General features: G+C 39.1%; 1 protein-coding gene across 1 annotated transcript; it reads right to left on the bottom strand.

Annotated features, from left to right (window-relative positions):
- Window positions 1-8758: 8758 nt before the first annotated feature.
- CCDC122 (coiled-coil domain containing 122) lies at window positions 8759-20450 on the bottom strand. The gene is made up of 5 exons (XM_007061331.3): window positions 20444-20450; window positions 20198-20313; window positions 14304-14702; window positions 10925-11041; window positions 8759-8998 (listed from the first exon to the last, which is right to left on the bottom strand). Exons 1-5 carry the CDS (start codon window positions 20448-20450, stop codon window positions 8849-8851), a joined length of 789 nt encoding a protein of 262 aa, XP_007061393.3. The 3' UTR covers window positions 8759-8848.
- Window positions 20451-22664: the final 2214 nt, after the last annotated feature.

Genomic DNA, 22664 nt, shown 5'->3' with positions numbered 1-22664 from the left:
CCAATCAGCAGCATTGCACAATTGACCAAGTGCATGATGCTGTTGTTTTTTTTTAAACAGCTTCTTCTCTATCACATATGGTCTATGGCAAGATACCATACTTGACTGACCAGTGATATCATGCCATATGGCAGATCCTATGGGCAAGATCCTGTCTCATGCTCCAATATTTTGGTGCTACTCTAGTGGTCAAGAAGCTAGGGGCAGCTCTGGATCCCCCCAGGTGGCCTAGGGCTATACCACCACACAGTGTCATAGGGATTATGCTGTAAAATATTGGGGAAGAGAAGCAGCATGTCCCTTGGTAGCCACTAGAAGCCCATGTAAATTAGAGCAGCCCTGAAGTTGCTCTAATTTATTCTGGGGACAAACCAAACCCTGACTGCTGTAAAACCTGTAATAAGAATAGATCCAAGAACTGGAAAATCATTGCAACCTCAGTGAGAGAGAGGCTCAGACACTTATTTATAGGGCTAATAGGGAACAGAAGAGGCCATGTGATTTGTTAGGATACTGTCACATATTGAACATCTGTGAGTGTGAGGACAGTGTACATTTTAGATGTTCTGAGTTACCAGCTGATTAATTTGTTGACATCATTCCTCTGGACACTATATTAGAAAGATAATGGAGAGTAGGGTCCCCATTTATGTCAGAGTTCATTGCAAAGGCAATGCCCTTGTGCCTGCTCAGTTCATTAATAATTTATGCACAAATGAGCCAAAATAAACAAAATAAAACAGTCTTGAAGACTGTTGATTCGTTATGAGTCCTACAAGGCAGCTTCCGTCATTGAAGACTGTTGATTTGTTACTGTACATCTTGATTATCTCATACAATATCCCAGCAAAAGAAAACAAAACAAAAGCCCCACTCTTTACTTGTTACACTGGTGTGAACCTTACTATCAGCTTCTGACCCTACAACATACTCTGTGTGTGAGTAACTGTAGGAATATAGGGCCACATTAGATTTGGGTGAACTATTGTAATATGGGATATTAGCAAGAGCAATAGGCCCAAACCATGTGACCAAAAAGGAAGAGAGCATGAGAAAGAAGAGTTGTGTTAAACTTGTAGTAACTCTTCAAAATACTAATGTTATCTTATTTACAGTTTGAGCTAAAGTAATGGAAATAAAACACAGTTAATTGGGTACCAGGTGCAGTAAATAATTGGCTATATAAGGAACTCCTTCACCTGCCCTTAGATAAGGGCCTATAATTGTCAATGACATCACTTGTTTGCTAAAGGGTACAGAAAAATAAACTCTTGGAGGATGCATTGCTAATATCTGGCTGACCAATATGGGTCTAAACACCACTGTTCAGTCCATTTGTAAGTAACTTGATCAAATACTTATAAATGTACCAATGTGATACATGCCATCATGTGCCAGCACTGCCCCTCTGCCACGTACATTGGCCAAACTGGACAGTCTCTACATAAAAGAATAAATAGACAAAAATCAGACGTCAAGAATTATAACATTCAAAAACCAGTCGGAGAACACTTCAATCTCTTTGGTCACTCGATTACAGACCTAAAAGTGGCAATTCTTCAACAAAAAAACTTCAGAAACAGACTCCAGCGAGAGACTGCTGAATTTGGAATTAACCTGCAAACTGGATACAATTAACTTAGGCTTGAATAAAGACTGGGAGTGGATATGTCATTACACAAAGTAAAACTATTTCCCCATGTTTCCTCCTTCCCCCGCACCCACCCCGGTTCCTCAGACGTTCTTGTCAACTGCTGGAAATGGCCAAGCTTGATTATCACTACAAAAGGTCATCCAGTCCCCCGCTCTCCTGCTGGTAATAGCTCACCTTACCTGATCACTCTCGTTACAGTGTGCATGGTAACACCCATTGTTTCAAGTTCTCTGTGTATATAAAATCTCCCCACTGTATTTTCCACAGTATGCATCCAATGAAGTGAGCTGTAGCTCACAAAAGCTTGCACTCAAATAAATTTGTTAGTCTCTAAGGTGCCACAAGTCCTCCTTTTCTTTTTGCGGATACAGACTAACACAGCTGCTACTCTGAAACTTATAAATGTTGTGTTACTGTTTGGATGTTATAAATTGCTTACCATTGACGCTAGTTAGGCATGTTTATAGAAATTGTATAAATTCCATTCAGCCTTTGAATTTAAGAAGGGAAATTATTGTTGAATTAGTGGTGTGGTAATACCATGCATAAAGAATAATTCCAACAATAATCCTGGCAAAATGTCATAATCAATGGGGCTCAAAGCTGGTGCTCCAGCCACCTCCCCAATCACCTTGTCAAGGTGACCTGGGAGGACAATGTGATGGGATATAATGTCTAGGAGCTATGGATGTGTGAGGTTAAAAGATAAGTCCTATTAGGCTAGCAGCATAGCAAGTTCATGTATATATGTATTCTTTATTCAGTGCAGCATGTATCAATTATAAAGGGATGCAAACTTGACTGCCTCGCAATAGTGCAGTGCACTGCAGTCAAAGAGACTTCGGTTTGTTTCCTGGTTTGGCCTTTTGCTCCTTCAGCCAGCTGGAGTTGTAGAGGCAGTTCAGTGAGAGAGGTTAGGAGAGAAGCAATGCTTCCCGTACCTCAACCGTAACAGTTTTTTGGTCTAATGAGAAGATGCAGAGTTTATGCTGTGTGTTGTGAATGGAAAACTATTCACTCTTCCCCAATAGTGCAAGACTAATCACCCATTCAGCAAAGCACTTAATTGTGTGCTTAACTTTATGCAATAGCCAGAGTAATGTTAGAAAGGCTTTGATGGACAGAGAAGGTAGGTGAAGCAACATCTTCTATTGGACCAACTTCTGTTGGTGAAAGAGACACGCTTTTGAGCTACACAGAAGATCTGTGAAAAGCTTGTCTCTTTCACCAATAGTTGGTTTAGTAAAAGATGTTACCTCACCCACCTTGTCCCTCTAATATCCTGGGACTAGCATGGTTACAACAACACTACAATCAACTTTGATAGCCAAAGTAATATTAATTATATTTTAATTTTAAGCACATGCTTAAGTACTTTGCTGAATTGGGGCATAAGGTAGGATCAGTGGAACAGATAATCTCAATCCACTATGCTCAGAAAATGTGCCCAAGACTTGGAACACTGAAGTTTAGCACAGGAAGACAAGAAATCCTGGGAAATACGCAAAAGTGGTTTTTCCAGTAACTCTTTTTCGCTGATTGGTGTCACAAACTGGGACTTAGGTGTGTTGGGCCTGGTGGTTGGAGCTGGAGTCGGGAGTCAGGAGCCAGAATCAAGGGTCAGGACCCAGAGTCAGGAAGCCAGTAGGGAAGCAGGGCTAGAGAAAGGAGTGATCGCAATTGCAGGCATGTACGTTGAGCAGTTGGTGCTGTTGGGTGTAAGAGCCACCCTGCTCACCTTCTTGGCCAGCCAGGAGGAATGCTCACTGAGGTGGCTCAGCTGTACTCATAGGTCACCCGGAGACTGACCAGATGCAGATGCAAGTGCTCATTGCTGACAATTGGGACCCTATTTAATTTATCTCTGTTCCTTAGCCTCAACACAAGTCCTTTAGGGCAGGAGGCTTAAATTGGGTGGTTCCTCAGGGGAGTTGGGGAGGGGCAGGGAATGAATACAAATTGTCAGAGTTTCAAGATAAGTTGACCTGTATTTCTCCCTCCAAGATCTTTCAAGGGCACCCACTTACAGGTTTCCAGCTCCCAGCTGTCACCTCTCCTGGGCAGAGCCTGGTGTCTCACTTCCTTCTGACCAGGGTTTTAAAGCCGCACAGCTGCTCCTTGATCTATGCTGGCATATTCCCAGCAAGTCAGTCTGCCTAAGAGACTAGCACCTGCACTTTTCTCTCTCTGAGGCCTCTGGCCAGTGTATTGTCAGCAGTTAGTTTCCACACAGCTCCTTTTAAGCAAGCAGCTTTATTCCCACTTATAGAGAGAACATATTGCTATGATCAAAGAACCTACATGCACGCTAAAAAGCTATCCCCAACTCCAACACAGGGCTCTGGGAGGTGTTAGACCTTCAAATCCCACAACTGGGTTTTCCCCATGGTGACACATACATATCAGTCTTTAGATCAGTAACCAGATAAATGCCCTGAGTCAACTGAAGCTCTAGCTATTTATGCAACAGTCCTTCCTTTGTCTGTTTGTCTCTAGGGAATCTAGTTTGAACCAACACAAATCTTCCCAGGAGATGGTGCTTCCCTGGAGGTGTTATAACCTGAGTCATTTGCCTTGATCATCCCCTACAGTTTTCATTTCCTGGTGGAGCTGTGGTAACCTTCCTGCGCCACCCCTTGGAGTGCATACAATCCTGGCCCACAACAATATGTAGACCATTCATACACTTAATACCATATGGTCTCCCAAAGATATTGCAAGAACTTGCCTTATTTGTCACACATACTACATAAAACTAATGCCTACCGTATATTCCACAGTATGCATCCGATGAAGTGAGCTGTAGCTCACAAAAACTTATGCTCAAATAAATTGGTTAGTCTCTTAGGTGCCATAAGTACTCCTTTTCTTTTTGCGAATACAGACTAACACGGCTGTTACTCTGAAACCCTACCGTATATGAGTAATTGTTAAAAGGTACAATGGCTAGAAAGAGGGAAAGCTTTGCAGTATGTTCACATGTAAAGAATAGAATGTAAAAATGGGCTTGTACATGCACTGGATTATTTCTGTTTATTAGACGTCATTCCCAGTTGTATGTGACTGCTTGCTGAAGGAAAGAATGCCCCTGGGGAAAACGATTACTGTTGAATACTACACCAAGAATTAACTGCCTCATCAGCCCATTAAGATTTGTCAGCATTCTAAAAGCAGCATAAAACACATCTCAAACATTTTGAAAGCATTGTCTTGCAAAGAATGCTGCTAGGCCCAGGAGCAGGCAATGATATACGTTCCTTTTTTGCAAACTACACCCTCTCCTGCTACACTGGAATTCATTACTGCAAGTTTTTACTCCTGTTTTCTTGTGTGCACTGTTTCTTAAATATTAAACTCCTGAAGCTGGGATGCTGTGAATTTCCACATACGATAAAAATATTAAATATTGTGTAAAACAGAATTACACTTAATAAGAAGTTAATTCTTGGTCTCTGTAAGGTGGGCCTATTCCGCCAAAGAACTGAACACCTGCTCTGAAGTCCTGAGGGCCTTAAACTCCTGTTGAACACAAATTTCAATGGACTCAATATATCTTCAATGCGCAGACAGCACTGTAAGGAAATGGAATGAAATCAATGGGGCCACTCACAGTAGGAAAGTTAAGCACACACTTAACTGTTTGCAAGATCTGAGCCTACAATTGCAGCGGTTAGTGAGGGCTGTAAAGAGTAATCACAATAACTGAGAATTTTATTGTCTGTACCGTATGATAAAGGGTGTCTGTACCATATGATGCGTAGCTGTAATATACTTAGGTTTGGGAAGATGTTTGACTTAGTACGGTACAACATTCTGATTAAAAAATCAGCACTACGCAATATGGATAAAGCATTAAATAGACTGAGACCTGGCTAACTGTGGAAAGTGATGCTCAGATAGAGGGTTTTCTAGTGGCATTCAACAGGGATCAGTACTAGGCCCAATGTGATTTAACGTTTTTATCAATGACCTGGATATCAATACGAAAATCGCTGCTCCTAACATCTGTGATGACACACAGATTGATGGAGTGGTAAATAATGACGAAGCCAAAGCAGCCATACAGAGTGATTTGGATTGCTTGGTAAGCTGGGCCCACTCAAACAAAAATGTATTTTAATACTGCCAATTTGAAGGTCATACATCTAGGTACAAAGAATGCAAGGGGACTGTATTCTGGAAACAATTTCCAGAATACAGTCCCCTTGCATTCTTTGTACCTAGACGTATGACCTTCAAATTGGCAGTATTGGCAGTACAAGTGACTGAAAAGGATTTAGTCATAGTGGCCAAGTAACTGAACTTGAGCTTCCAGTGAGATGCTGTGGCAGAGGGCTAATGCAATCCTTGGCTGTCTAAAGAGAGGAGCAGTGAGTAGAGTAGGCAGGTGATTTTACCTCTATATACGGCATTGGTGACACTGACAATGGAATATGGTGTCCAGTCCCGGTGCTCACATTTTAAAAAAGATTTTGAAAAACTGGAGATGGGGCAGAAACGAGCCTTAAAAACTCTTCGAGGGCTGGAGAAAACACCTTACAATGAGAGGCTTAAAGAGCTCAATCTGTTCAGTTTATCAAATAAGAGTTAAAAGCAACTGGAGTACAGTGTATAGGTACCTTCCTGGGGAGAAAATACCAGGTATGATACGGTTCTTCAATCTAATGGCATAGCAAGAACCAGTGGCTGGCAGTTAAAACCAGACAAATTCAAATTAGAAATACATTTTTTTCGTTAACAGTGAGCATGATTAACCATTGGAACAAACTGCCAAGGGAAGTGTTGGATTCTCCACCTCTTATTGTCCTCAAATCAAGACTGGATGCTGTGATGAGGTATACAGACACTATACCAGCATGCAAGGGGTTAAGGAGCTGCTTTAGCTTGGAGTGACCCCACCCTTCTGCATCTGAAACTCATGGGGGGACTGGAGGAGGAGTTAAAAAGAGGGAACTCCACTCAGCTGAGGTTACCCTTGGGAAGGGAACAGGTGGCTGTTGAGCTTGCCAGTGCCCAGAGAGAAATCTGGCAGCCAAAAAAGCCTCTGTCATCACATAAAGGAGAACACCAATCCCCTGGGCTAAGAAGGGGACAGAGACTTATACGGAAGACACTCCACCACCCCCCGGGATTCTGGGGTGGATGGTGTTGCTTTTAAGTAATGTTTCTCTGTCTTCTTTTAAAATCAAAGCTTTACATTTCTAGGTTATTGTGTTAAAAATGTGCCTTAGGTGGATTACTGCATGGGGAATTTACCTTTATCTAAGGCAGGCAAATGTTGGGGATTAAACAAGTGACAATGACCCTTTGAGATTCATTGTGATGGGCACAAATCAGTTTATATGAAGGAAAACACATATTCTTCAAAGTACATAGATGTTTATATGAACTTTCTTACTAAGAATAAAATAGTAATTAAAACAGTCATAATGCATTTAATTTTAGCTTCCTAAAACTGACAGTATCTAGACAGTTTAATAAGAAAAAACTAAGTAAAACATAAATATTCAACTTGCTCAAATACATGCACATACTCAAAGGCAAATGTAAATTACATAAACCAATACCTCATCAAACACAATATTAAATACTTTCTGGAATAAATATGAATATTATTGATTGGCTCAAGAGTGAATTGTCATCTAAACTATAAGAATAAACAATGAATACAAATTCCAGAAATGCAAAGTACAAAACAATACAAATCATGCAGAGAAAAATTATTATGCAGAGAAACTGGTTATTCACTAACTTTCTGACATGAAGTTTTAAATAAATGGTGATTTGGTGTTCATTTTTCTTTTCCAAAAGTCTTGGGGAAATGCATGACTTAAGTCTTGTAATTACAATGCTCTGTGTGCTCCTCTGAAGCTTTGACTTTGAGCACAGAAAGTTAATTGAAGAAGTACAAGACAAACAAGTGATCAGTTCTGTGAAAACAAAACCTCTGTACAGACAAGAAAAAAGTGAATTGTGCAGAACTTGGTAATGTTGTGCTGAACTTCCACATTTTCTATTGTCCAGAGCAGTAAAAAAGTCTGCACAAAGCTGGCTTTTAAAAAATTACAGTTTAAATAATGTTTGGGTTGGTTGGTTTGTTTGTTGGCCAGGGAAAAGGCCATCATACCATGTTGTCTCCCTCTTCTTTCACTGTGACATAAATCAACAGTGTACAACAAAGGTCTGATCCTAGTCCATCTGAATCCGAGAAGAGTTTTGATATTGGTACCAATAGGAATAGTCTCAGGTCCTAACAGAGGAACTGGTTCGGAAGTTTGGAGGAATCTGCAGCACCATGTCATTCTAAACTGCCATTTTACTCTTTACGTTCCTTTCATCCCCCAACCCCAGAAAACATACATCTGTGTGTTTCAAACAAAACTGGTCTCTAGAAAGTGATCTTTATTTACTAGAATTAATTTTACCCATACTGTAGCCTCTATAGAGTTAGACTGTGGCATTTAGCCACAGCGCTGAGGAAGGGGTAGTGTAGTGCTGCACAGCCTTACCGGGCGCTCTGGAAGCGATTGTGTTTTAGGAGGCGCCATTCTTAACCTGTGATTGTCCCTGGCCCTTTCGTGGTAAGCAAGCAGGAAAGACTGTGTATGTCTTCTTTCTCTCCCACACACTTGTGCTAGGGTGAGGGGAATCCTGGCACATGGCGAGCGGGAATGCTACGGTATCTTGTACAGCTGACTCTTCCACATGGCAAAATACTACCAGAGAGCTCAGAGTTACTTAGTACACTGCACTGATTAGAGCTGTGCTTGAAAGATCTGAAGCTTTTGTAGCTCATTAAATGCAATTATCCACCTCATATGAATTTCCCAGAGTGAAAAACAATGCAGAACTTGATCTAAAAAAAACCTCCAACCAAACGAAAAGGAACTTTCCAAATTTATATGGTCTTAAGGGATTTGCAAATGTTGGTAGGTGCTTTTGAAGGCAGTCTGGGAATTGTAATAAATTCCTTCCTGAGCAGTCACTTGCCCCATGAACAAAAGAGAACATTGCTTTAGGCCATTAAAGGTTGGCACAGAACACAAAGTATTTTAGGGCACAGAGTAGGAGGGGGGAAAAAATCACTCATCCTTAGTCCAAAGTTCAAGGGATTATTTCCAACAACCACCTGTTATATATAAAGGATGGCATATGTTATAAATTGCTGAGCATTGTATTATACTGTCCTATATATCACTCTATTGCTCCGACACTCTTTCTTAGTTCAGCTGCCTTTTTTTCCATCTGTTGAATGTGCCAGTGCCACTGTCTTCTGTTCGACTGGAGTTTGTTCAGTTGACAATGCAAACGTTTTAGAATAGCATCACCCCTTTTATTCTGTACCTAATAAAACAGAATAAAATACATCTGAGGACTGTTTGCAGGTAACACAAAGATTCGAACTAATGTAGCTGGCCGGGCTCTATGGTCAGGAAAGCTGCACTGCTCTGGCCAATGTTTATTTGTACAGAAAAGAGTATAGACAATACAAAGAGTAGAGGGGTGAAGATACTGTTTCATTCCTCAAAAACTGGATTTGACTGTAACTTAGGTTACTAGAGAAATAAGTTCGATCAGCAGTTCTCAAACTGTGGGTCAGGACCCCAAAGTAGGTCATGGCCCAATTTTAATGTGGTCACCAGGGCCAGCATTAGACTTGCAGGGACCCAGGGCTGAAGCTGAAGCTCTAGCTCCAGCGCCACCTGGGGCAGCAGGGCTCAAGCTGTGGTTCCCTTTCCACCCCACCCGGGGCAGCGGGGCTCAGGCTGCGGCCCCATCCCAGGGTTATGCAGTAACTTTGTTGTCAGAAGGGGGTCATGGTGCAATGAAGTTTGGGAACGCCTGAGTTAGATGATCTCTTTATAGTCTCCAATATTCATATTATAAAATCAACCAAATGCTTTGCTGACTTTGGCCTGGAGTTCTCCATCCAAACACCTCATAGACCAAGGCATTTGCCTTGTGGAACCTTCTAGGATTTTAACAAAGAAAAGGATACTCTCAAAGGGGTGTGTGTGTGTGTGTGTGTGTGTGGGTGTGCGCGCGCTTTGTGTTTTAGGTTGGGGTTTGTTTTTTTTCAGATTCCCCTTTCCTCTGAGACCTACAGAGCTCACAGTCTAAATAACTTAAAGAAAATGGAAAGTAACCCCAGGATCAGAGTTAATTTTCAGCCCGCAACAGTCATAAAGTAGATATTAACTGACTGGAGTATAAAGGGCATTAATTACATTTATTCTGATAACCTAATGTTTTACAAAGTGCTTTCAGATGACCTAAAACTCCTCCTCTATCTTTCTCGGATGGATTTTGTCATGATAAAAAGCTCTGTTTTCAGATGCCAAAGAACAGACAGTTGACCTAGGATCTTAAAATGGTTGTGTTTTAGTTTTCAGTTTAAGAATTTTCTCCTGTTCCTTGTAATCTGAAAAAAATCCCCTCTCTCCCTTCCATATTGTAGTGCTCTACTGAGCTAGTCTCAAATCTGTTCAAAACCTTTGTATTATCAGGCTTTGAATCAGATCATTACATTTTATGGCATTTAATTTGCCTAACAAGACAAAGGATACGTAAGTCTGAGGCTCAACGCCTCTCAAATGTACTTTTGAATATCACTCAACTATTTAAACAATAACTTCATAACAATTAATATTTGGGCAGATAGCAAATTAGGAGGAGTTGTGCTTTCTCTACTTTACAGACAGCTCAAATTTTGAAGGTGCTCAGGAAGGCCATTTTCTTCATGCAATTGATTCTTCCATTGGTTAGATATCAGGTACCATAGGGCAAGCAATGAACAGTCAAGACAGAAACAAGTAGTAAACCGTTTTAGGTAAATTCTACATACTATCCCATTGCAGACTCTTTTTTAAAATTCCCAATATTACCTCCTTTCCCCAAACATCTTAAACTTCAAGAAACAGCAAGTGTTACAAGTTCAGCAATCTCTTCATTTGCTTTCAGAAGAAGGCAAAGGAGAAGTGATTGACAGTATTCTAAGATCTCGTGGCTGAATTTCTTCCTAAGCTGTTGCGGTGGAAAATGCTGATGACTAAAAATTTTCCCATGCTCTCAAAAATTCAAGCTCTCAAGATTCGAGGAGTTTTACCAATATTAAGTATTCTTCAGGATTTGAGTTTAATGGTGTTATCATTGGTTAATGTATATGCTTGGATATGTAGCAACCTGTTTAGTAAAATATTTTAGAACTTCAACTACAATATGTATGTTCTGTCATATGACTGTAATTATATTCTAGTTGAATAACCTTACCTCAATCTCTTTTCTAAGCTTAGCGTGCACTTTTTTCTCTTCTTCAAGCAATTTTTTCTTTTCATCGATAGACTCTTTTACCATAGTAACTTCCTTTATTAAATGTGTAATTTCTTCCTGAAGATACATGTGGGAATTAAAAACAAAAAAACCCCAAACCCCATTTGTAAAACAAAAATAACTCTAGTATAATTGTTTACCTTCTATAATTTCATTTTAACAATCTGTTTGCATAAACATTGACTTTAGCTAAAGAAATAAGTTCAACAATTTAAAAGTTTGACTTAAATAAACTTCCTGCCTACCTAGCAAATTATATGTATTGATATATTTACAAAAACTACACAGTAATATTGCTGTGGACATGGCTACAGCTACAGGGCTGTAACAATTTGAATTTATCTAGCACACTATTGCACACACAACTTTTAAAAAAAAAAAAGTTTTTAGAAGTGTGCATATACACCAGTACTGGTATATATGTATACCAGTAGTCAACTTTAAAAATTCAATCAACTGATTATGTAATAATGTGCATAATATGTGAATTACATTCTCCTCCCATGTGAAATCTAATGCTAATGGAATTTTGGCTATTGTGTTTATCAAAGTGTAAGCAGGGAATGAACTCTCCCGTGACATCTAGTGATGAGCTGGGGGGTGGGGGAAGACTTGAGGACCCAACTGTATTTACATGAACACACTTACTCTGCCTCAGACAAACTGTGCTGACAAAGCGATCAATTTTGGGTGGTGTTGGGTTACAAATCACTTTAGCATTGAGTGCAGGGGTAAAGAAATGTTATCCTTATTGTAAAGGGCAGCAGAACTGTGCTTAGCACGCGCTGATTGAGGGGGTCACCATCAACTGAACTGCACTTGCTAAGCAGGGGACAGAGATGCCAAATCTCAATGAAAGGGGAGAGAGAGTGCGGATAGGTGTTCCTACCTGGTGGTGTGGGGTCTTTCTAAATGTCTTAGATGCTATTTGACATTCCCTCCACACACACGCGCGCGCACACACACTCTCTCTCTCTCTTTCAACTGAATGTAATCAGTTCTGTCTTTAAAAAGTAAGAGAGAGAGAGAGTGTTTTGATTTTTTAAGCGATCGCTACAGCTGAAGTCTCTGAGACCCAGTTCTAAATGCTAATCCTTAGGCCAGGTCTTCACAACGGTGGCACAGTTGTGCCCATGCAGCATTTTAAGTGTAGACCTGCTCTTAGACCTGCTGTGGGGCAGCATTTCAGCAAAACAGCCGGCACTAGCAGTGAGATTCCCCGTGAATTGCTGAAATCACTGAGAGCTGGGTTAGGAGGTGGGACCTCAAGACATGGTGTCACAGAGGTTACAGCAGAGCTGCAGGTGGCAGCAGAGAAAGCGAAGGTGTAGAGGCCAATGGGAGCAGAGCGAACCGTGGCACAGTGACGGCAGTGGGCAGGGATGCAGAGGGAATGGTGGCAACTGCAAGCCAATTGCAGCGTCTATGGCAGCAGCAGCTGAGGCATTGCTTGACTCCCTGCCACCCCCTGAGTGGGAGATGAACTCACATGAATGCACCTCTGAACCCTAGGTCTTTGCTGAGCAAGGACAGCAACTGTGAGTGGGGTGCAGTGGAGGGAGAGGGGAGTGGCTTGTTAAAGGAACACTTGTTTGTGGGACTTCCACACTGCCAGGTGAGAACCTGGGGCAAAGGACACTGCCCAGCGTATTCTGGGGTGGGATGATCACATGATCACATGCTTTTGAATATGGTTGTGATGTTTTCCCAAACTAATGCTTGGTTCCTTTTCCCTTTTAATAAAAGTTCTTGTTTGTTATACATAGATTCAGTGCTTGCGAGTGCGGACGTATTGCCTCTTAAAGGTGCCTGGAGGTGGTGTTCAGTTTTCCCAGATTACTGGGTGGGGGCTCAAGCCCGTTCTGTTTTATAGTGTTAAGATAAACCCCTAAACCACATTTGTAAATGGATTTACATGTAATAAATCATTTCTCATCTATTGTAATTTTCTCTGATTATGCTCAAATAGCAATGTCGCCTACATAACTAAATGATTTCTAATAAAAAAGCTGGTTTCTCTATAGAGTTCATTCTCAGAGAAGAAAGAGGGGATTACAAGATAAAACCTTCATTCTACATAGGCTTTTTTATAGTAGAAAAGCCACATGGAATTTAAAGTATATGCAATCACAAGCCACAGAAAGAAAGCACAACAATTAATAGAGTTTATAGGCAGCAAAAAGAGAGCATATCTTCCATGTTCCTCTTTATAGCACCAGATGCGAATATAGATGTATGCATACATTTACATAAACCTTAAATTCAAAGCTTTAGTGCATATAATCACTTGATCACCTATGTAATTTACACTTTTGCCACTATAGATCTGCGGGGGAGGATACAGATTATGGCATATTTGAACAATTGTAAAAGTTTAATGCCATTTATGTAAGAAAGAGACACTAAAACCTGAACAAACTTAGCCCTTGCAGAAGCAGGTGCAACCCCCCTTCTAGTCAGTATGAGACATAACCTTCCTATGTCAAGCCTTAATTTTGTCCATTAATCTTGGTGCAAGACTTGGTTTATTGTGATAATTTGTTTTTGTTTTTTCAGTCTGGGAGCTGTAGGTTTAATCTAATCTCACATTACTGTTATAATAGTGTAACTCCAGTGGAGTTACTTCTGATTTATACCAGTGTAAGTTACATCAGAATTAGACTCTGTGATTCTAAGACAATTTCAAATATGCAGATACTTAGTTTTCCTTTATAGCTGTACATTTTTGCAGCTCAGGCTGCTTTAACTTTTACAAATTTAATAAAGCATTAAAATTACACACACACACACACGATTGCTAGAGATTATACATAACAAAATTGATGTTTTTTCTCCTTCTCCCTTCTTATGTCATCTTTTCTCACCCCCTCCACCTTCTGTTCACACATAGCTCAAGTACAATTTGTTACCAACTAAACAATGTGCTGTTAGCTGACAGTGGTAATGTAACATTTACAGGGATATACAGTGTGTGTTCTGAAAAGTGTATATGTAGGTTTATCCAAGACCCTGCAGTATCCTACAAATAACAGTGGATGAATTTTAGCTGACAGCACTGTAGTTTCCTCACAGCCAAGTTAATGTTGTTATATCAGGTGAACCTAGCTTTTGGAATCAAACATCAAGAACAGTGGCTGGTACTATTTTTGCTGTGAGCTAAGATCACCATTTACTCAATCTAGCTTGGACAATGAACCCAGATATTCCACATATCCGCACACCATAGCAAGCACTGCAAAGCTAGACCAGATTATAATTTTAAATTGTAGAATATTTTTGTACACAATAGGAAAGGTATCTAGAAACAGAAACATCTGACCTGCACTTGTTTTATAACTTGTCCTTCAGGATTCTGGAGATCATTCATTAATTCTTCTTTCTTTGTCTTTAGCTCTTTAACCATGTCTCGTCTTTTAGCAAGTTCGAGCATAACTGGCATTTTGCTTTCTGCTTCCCAATAACGCTCTTTATGAGCCATTATTTTCTCATGATATGCACTATTTCTTGCAAGCATCATCTCAAATTCTTCTTGCGCTGCTTCTGTGTCAAGTTTCAGCCTTATCTTTTCAGCATACAGGGATCTGACTTGGGACTCCAGACTTTCACAGTGATATTTTGTAGTTTCTATGTCATCATCTTGCTGATAAATTTGCCTTTCTGTTGCCTTTGTTTCTAATAAAGCAGACTCCATTTGTTTTTCAAGTTCTTGAAGCTCAGCCTGTAAAATGTTATAATATTCTCCTTTCAGTGGAAAGCCAATATTTGGGAGTATAGCAGCAGGCTATTTAAACAATATCATTTACATTTAGTTAACAGAATTCTTTCTTTTCATTTTATACAGAACAAACAATAGAGAAATCTATACAACTTAAAAAAATAGTTTGAATAGAAGAGATCACTAGAGTTCCATTTCCTAAAATCATCACCAAGAGACATGATAGGTGACAATATCGGAGGCTTTATCCCAGGGGTAGGCAACCTATGGCACATGTGCCAAAGGCAGCAAGCAAGCTGATTTTCAGTGGCGCTCACACTGCCTGGGTCCTGGCCACCGGTCCAGGGGGCTCTGCATTTTAATTTAATTTTAAATGAAGCTTCTTAAACATTTTAAAAACCTTATTTACTTTACATCCAACAATAGTTTAGTTACATATTATAGACTTATAGAGAGAGACCTTCTAAAAACGTTAAAATGTAGTACTGGCCCGTGAAACCTTAAATTAGAGTGAATAAATGAAGACTCGGCAGACCACTTCTGCAAGATTGCCGACCCCTGCTTTATCCTATTGGTCTTAAAGATAAGTGTACATGAAATTTGTTATCTTTCAAATGGGTTCAGCTTCCTCATAGTCAGATGATGTATAGTGGGATGTGTCAGAGACCCTAACTGTATCAGTCTCCCTAATGTTTTATCTAAACTAGGAGTTTCGGCCAAACTAAACTCAACTGCTTTTCCTATTGCAGATGCAGGGTAAAATCAGGAGGCAACAGGCTAAAACCAAGGTAAAGGTGTCACCCTCCATCTATATTAGGAAATGTGGTTGAGTTAATTGGGTTTAGCTAACTCAATTCGATCTAGGTTCTTACACTGCTCTCATCACCATAATATCTGAGTGCCTTCTAATCATGCATTAAGTGACATGAGTAACATCCATCAGGTGTAGTTTGTTCTCTCTTTCTCATGCTCTCTCAAGGGGGAGAATTGCATGTGCAGTGTAGGGTTTTGTGTTTAGGTATGGAGTTTTATAAAAATGTATGTGCTGCTATGTGTTTTAGGTCAAGGAAGTGTGCCTTTTTAGGTCAAGGAAGTGTGTCTTTCACTTGCAGTGGGAGGTAGTGATGGTCCTTAGTTCCTGTTAACTCAGATCTTCCTAGCATCAATCACTTTTTCCTAGTCTAGATAAGCCTAAATCTTGTGATCTCCAGGACTTTTAGAAGGCATTTGACTTAGTACCACCTGACATTCTGAGAAAAAAAATAGCAATATACAAAATCATTGGGGCACATATTAAATTGATTAAAAACTGGCTAAGTGATTCATCTAAAAAGTAGTTGTAAATGGTGAATTGTCATCCAATGATGGCTTATGATGGCATAACATGGTTTTGGTAATTAAATATTCATGGTAAATAGGCCCAATGGCCTGTGATGGGATATTAGATGGGGTGGGATCCGAGTTACCCAGGAAAGAATTTTCTGTAGTATCTGGCTGATGAATCTTGCCCATATGCTCAGGGTTTAGCTGATCGCCATATTTGGGGTCGGGAAGGAATTTTCCTCCAGGGCAGATTGGAAGAGGCCCTGGAGGTTTTTCGCCTTCCTCTGTAGCGTGGGGTACGGTGGGTCACTTGCTGAAGGATTCTCTGCTCCTTGAAGTCTTTAAACTACGATTTGAGGACTTCAATAGCACAGATATAGGTGTGAGGTTTTTTGCAGGAGTGGTGGGTGAAATTCTGTGGCCTGCGTTGTGCAGACTAGATGATCATAATGGTCCCTTCTGACCTAAATATCTATGAATCTATGACTCATTTCTAATGAGATACAACAGGGGTCTGCTCTGGGCCCAATGCTATTCAATCTCTTTATCGGTAATCTGGAAGAAAATATAAAAGCATCACTGGTAAAAAGAAAAGGAGGACTTGTGGCACCTTAGAGACTAACCAATTTATTTGAGCATGAGCTTTCGTGAGCTACAGCTCACTTCATCATCCGATGAAGTGAGCTGTAGCTCACGAAAGCTCATGCTCAAATAAATTGGTTAGTCTCTAAGGTGCCACAAGTCCTCCTTTTCTTTTTGCGAATACAGACTAACACGGCTGTTACTCTGAAACCTATCACTGGTAAAGTTTGTTGATGACACAATAATTGGTGGAGAGGTAAATGATGATAAAGACAGATTTCTATGGCGGGATCTCTACAAAGAGATCTCAATTTTGTAGTAAACTGGGCTTACTTGATCAAAATGTTTTAATACAGCTAAATGGATGGTCATACATTTAGGAACCAAGAATGTAGGGCACGTTAATAGGACTATGGACTGTATTTTGGAAGGCTCAGAAATGGATTTAGGGGTCATGAGGACAACCCGCTAAACACTAACTCACCTTGTAATGCAGATGCTAAGAGAACAAATATGATTCTTAGAAGTATAGGCAGGGGAATATCAAGTAGGAGTAGGGTATTAACAGCATACACAACATTAGAGAGACTATTACTGGAATACTGTGTCCAGTTCTGGTGTCCACATTTTTAAAAGGACGTTGAAAAATAGTAAAGGGTTCAGAAAAGATCTATGAGAATGATTCAAGGACTGGAAAATCTGCCTAACACTGAGAGTCTAAAGAAGTGAGATCTGTTTAGTTAATCCAAGAGAAGGTTAAGAGGTGACTTGATTAAGGTCTGTAAGTACCTAGATGGGGAGAAGATTTCTGACAATAGAGAGCTCTTTAATTTAGCAGACAAAGGCATAATGAGATCTGATGGCTGGAAGCTGAAACTAGGCAAATGCACACTAGAAATAATTCAGAAATATTTAACAGTGAGGGTAATTGTCCATTGGAACAACTTATCCGGGGCTGTGGTGGATTTTCCATCACTTTAAATCAAGCTGTAGCTCAGCCAGATTTATGGGTTTGATGTGGGAATCAGTTGATGAAATTCTATGGCCTTTGTTAAGTAAATCAGCCTAGCTGATGATAATGGTGCCTTCTGGTCTTAATATCTATGAATAAAACTAGACTGGACTCAGCATCTGACAATATAAAACAATAATGAAATAGTAGTGATTGGCAAAATAACCTACTATATCTCCGTTTTCTATGATGGTATCAGTAGGAGAGTGCATCTGCGTTTTCTATGATGGTATCAGTAGGAGAGTGCATACCTACTCAAAGGGACATTGACAAGTGAAAATGTAGGAGGGATATCTGTTTGGCTGCAACCACTAATGGTCTAAATTAAATCACATTGCTGTAAAGTTACTGAATCCATTTACAGTACTGAAGTCTCTAAAGTAAACCACTTTGACAACTGAACTCTGACAAACTAAACAAAAAGAATTAACTTAACAATATGTCCAGAAATGGAAGAGCTAATCATGAACACTATCATAAACAATTTAGAGTGCAGGCATGCTGTTAGGCAGGACTGTTACATGGAGGACCTGGATAACGGTATGAGGAGGGACATCATCTATGAAGCTGAATTCCTTGACAGGATTAAGGAGAATGACCCTATATTGTTTATATAGAACTTTTTTCAAATCTTAGATAACAAGAGAGAAACTTTCAGTAGAACTGGCATCATCTCTGATCTACCAGCCATCTAGGATAGACAAGTGAAAAGTCCGAATGGCAAAGATCTTGAATTTTGGAGAAGAAACAACTGTTTTATGTGCTTTCTGTGAAATACACATAAGGAAGTAGAGTTAGAGATGTAAATACAATCTTAATTTTGGTATTTCCTGACTTCTGAGTTCATAACTATTCAACCTTAACATTAATGCTAGCTTTTGTATGGAATGTTCTAGGTTAAAAAAAAGGAAGAAACTAAAAGAAAATGAGTGAGTGTAATTGTCCAGGACTTTGAAGCTCCGTGGGCTTCCCAAAAGTTGCATATAACCTGTGTAAATATTATAATCTAGAACTATTTGCTGCAACAATATCACAATATTCTGCTGCATGCCCCTTAGGAAGCACCTCTCCTGCAGGTGATAAAAGCTTTCAAGGCATGCCAGACCAAGGTTCCCTCTGGTGAGCCATAAAAATTGTCTGCAGAAAGAAATCCCTGTGCCATGTGCTCAAGAAGGTCTAAAGAAGGAAGCCACTGTTCAACAGACCTTAAAAGATCTAAAGGAGGGGACTCCTCTCCTGTGCAACTTTAGAGCTCCCAAACTGGGGAATGTGCAGGGGAGCTGGTAGATAGTAGATTGATAAGGTAATAAAGGGGCCCCTAACTTGTGGACCTTAAAAAGACCGCAGGAGCCCGTCACTCAGTGGTGCTTCTCCTTACTGATTTCAGCAGTATGGATGACTTGCTGTTGATTGTGAAACTATCTTCCTTAGGTGCACATTGAGCTCAGAAAAAACAATCTACTCAATATGCATACTCAATATGTGATTTCCCAATACACATAACTTGATCAAATCAAAACAGATTTTGTCAGGAGGAAGAGTGTACACTGCTCTCAAATAGGAATTACTTTTCATGCAAAATTTCAAACCTTGATTATTTCAGATGTAAGACTATTCCAAAAAATGATCGAAAGAATATTTTTAGCTCAGGAATAATGTATTTCCTTTTTATTCTCCCCATATTAAAAATATAGCTTTCAGATAGAAATCAAGACTGAATAATTCAGTCCAAAAGGTGAGAGTTTCAGAAAATCAAGGGAGTTTTTTGCAAGGATCAGAACAGAAACCATTATGCAATCTAGCCATAGCTATATATATCCAGTATATAATATATTATATTATCAGACAAAACCTACATGCATGGCAGTGAGGGCTGAGATAGGACACACCCCATCCAGCCAAAATCCACATGTCCTAAAGGATTTTAGGTTTCTTGAAAAAGGATACCAAAAAGTGAAACACTCCAGTGGAAAAATTGATAGGGTGATTTTTAAACTCTTATTATCCTCTCTCTATCAAACCCTTCATTATTTTTACTCAGTCCACCATGAAAAATGGTCTAAGCATATATTTCATGTTTTGAGTTTTGCCATTTCAATTAAATTTTTGCAAAATAAAAGATTAAAACTTCTGTTAAAACTGCACCATAATGACATAGGCATATACTGTTTTTGGCAAAACCTAAGTACAACCAGGTAAATTAAGAATGGACTAAGTATCAGAGGGGTAGCTGTGTTAGTCTGTATCCACAAAAACAATGAGGAGTCCGGTGGCACCGTAAAGACTAACATTTATTTGGGCATAAGCTTTCATGGGTAAAAAACCCACTTCTTCAGATGCATGGAGACTTGCATCTGAAGAAGAGGGTTTTTTACCCACAAAAGCTTATGCCCAAATAAATCTGTTAGTTTTTAAGGTGCCACCGGACTCCTCATTGTTTTTAAGAATGGACTAACTGCCTTAACTTTGAATTAAGGTACCCCAGGAAAATAGAGAAATATCAGCTTCCCTTATTCATAGTAATAACTCCCCTTGTCTATTGTACTACATTGTAAATCCAACATTCTAAATTAGATCTTACCTGTAACTGAGAAAGAACTATTTTGCTTTTTTCTATTTCTGATGCTTGTGAATGTTGCTGTTCTGCTACTTGTTTTACAACTTCAACTAATGATGGAGAATTTTGCTTAGCCATTTCTAGACAAAAGGGTAGTATTGTAAGAACACAGAATAAAAATATATTGTTTTCACATAGTCTAGTTTGATTCCCATGTTAAACAGTTGATAAAGACAAAGGACAATACTTTCAAAATATTTTTGGACTTACTCTTCATATAAGAACCCAGATCAATAAATTATTCATCATGGCCCATTTTTGATCATCAAGGAAACATAATTAATGGGCTGAAACTCAAAGGAAATGATGATAGAGGATTCAAAATCTACACTGCTGTGTTTCTTCTGTAAAACTACATTTTTTCCTTTGTTGAGTGTTATAAATGTTCTTCCTGCTGGTTCATGGGGCAGATCCTCAGCTGGTATGAACAGTCATAGCTGCATATGGTCACAACATGTGCTGAGGATTTTGCTTGCAGTTCTAATGTAATTTCTAACATTGCAACAGCAATATATGATTGAGTCAATTTAATCATAAACTCCTATTATATTTAGGGCTGTCAAGCGATTAAAAATTTATTGTGATTCAGCGTGTGATTAAAAAAATTAATCGTGTGATTAATCATGCTGTTAAACAATAACAGAATACCATTTATATCAATATTTTTGGATGTTTTCCACATTTTCAAATATATTGATTTCTATTATAACACAAAACAAAGTGTCCTATGCTCTCTTTATATTTATTTTTATTTTAAATATTTGGACTGTAGAAATAAAAGAAATAGTATTTTTCAATTAACTTAATACAAGTACTGTAGTGCAATCTTTTTATCATGAAAGTTGAACTTACAAAGGTAGAATTATGTACAAAAAATAACTTAATTCAAAAATAAAACAATTTAAAACTTTAGAGCCTACAAGTCCACTCAGTCCAACTTCTTGTTCAGCGAGTTGCTCAGACAAACAAATTTGTTTACATTTGCAGGAGATAATGGTTCCCGCTTCTTGTTTACAGTGTCACCTGAAATTGAGAACAGGCATTCCTATGGCACTGTTGTAGCGGGCATTGCAAGATACGTGCCAGATGCGCTGAAGATTCATGTGTCCCTTCATGCTTCAATCGCCTTTCCAGAGGACGTGTGCCCATGCTGATGATGGGTTCTTCTCGATCACGATCCAAAGCAGTGCAGACCAATGCATGTTCATTTTCATCATCTGAGTCAGATGCCACCAGCAGAAGGTGGGTTTTTTTGTGATTCGGGTTCTGCAGTTTCCACATTGAAGTGTTGCTCTTCTTCTGAAATCATGCTCCACACCCCGTCCCAATCCAACTTTGGAAGGCACTTCAGATTCTTAAAATTTGGGTCAAGTGCTGTAGCTATCTTTAGAAATTATCTTCAGAAATCTCACTTTGGTACCTTCTTTGCATTTTGTCAAATCTGCAGTGAAAGTGTTCTTAAAAGGAGCAATGCTAAGTCATCATCCGAGACAGCTATAATATGAAATATATGGCAGAATGCGAGTAAAACACAGAGTAGGAGACATACAATTCTCCCCGAAGGAGTTCAGTCACAAATTTAATTAACACATTATTTTTTTAACGAGCATCATCAGTATGGAAGCATGTCCTTTGGAATGGTGGCCAAAGGATGAAGGGGCATATGAATGTTTAGCATATCCAGCACAAAACTACCGTGTAATGCCGACTACAAAAGTACCATGTGAACATCTGTTCTCACTTTCAGGTGCCATTGTAAACAAAAAGCGGGCAGCATTATCTCCCGTAAATGTAAACAAACTTATTTCTCTTAGCAATTAGCTGCACAAGAAGTAGGACTGAGTAGACTTGTAGGCTCTAAAGTTTTACATTGTTTTGTTTTTGACTGCAGTTATGTAACAACAACAAAAATCTACATTTGTAAGGTGAGCTTTCACAATAAAGAGATTGCACTACAGTACTTGTATGCGGTAATTCAAAAATACTATTTGTTTATCATTTTTACAGTGCAAATATTTATAATAAAAATAATATAAAGTGAGCACTGTACACTTATACACTTTGTATTCTGTGTTGTAATAGAAATCAATATATTTTAAAATGTAGAAAAACATCCCAAATATTTAATACATTTCAATTGGTATTCTATTGTTTAACGGTGTGATTAAAACTGTGATTAATTGCAGTTGATTTTTTTGAGTTAATCGCGTAAGTTAACGGCGATTAAGTGACAGCCCTAATTATATTGCTTATTTACCCCTTTATCCCTTCTCCAGGTAAAACAAAAAATAGGAAAAACTGAAAAAAAGACACAGTAGTGAAACAATCATAGAGAACTCAATGTGTTTGTCAGATTGACTTCATTTACAACCATTTCTCTGAAGCCTATTCATATTGTTTGTATCACTTCAAATAAAGGTTAATTAAAGAC

The sequence above is a fragment of the Chelonia mydas genome, chromosome 1, assembly GCF_015237465.2.
Source record: "Chelonia mydas isolate rCheMyd1 chromosome 1, rCheMyd1.pri.v2, whole genome shotgun sequence".
Classification (NCBI taxonomy): Eukaryota; Metazoa; Chordata; order Testudines; family Cheloniidae; genus Chelonia; species Chelonia mydas.
This window is presented reverse-complemented; position numbering and strand designations above follow the sequence as displayed.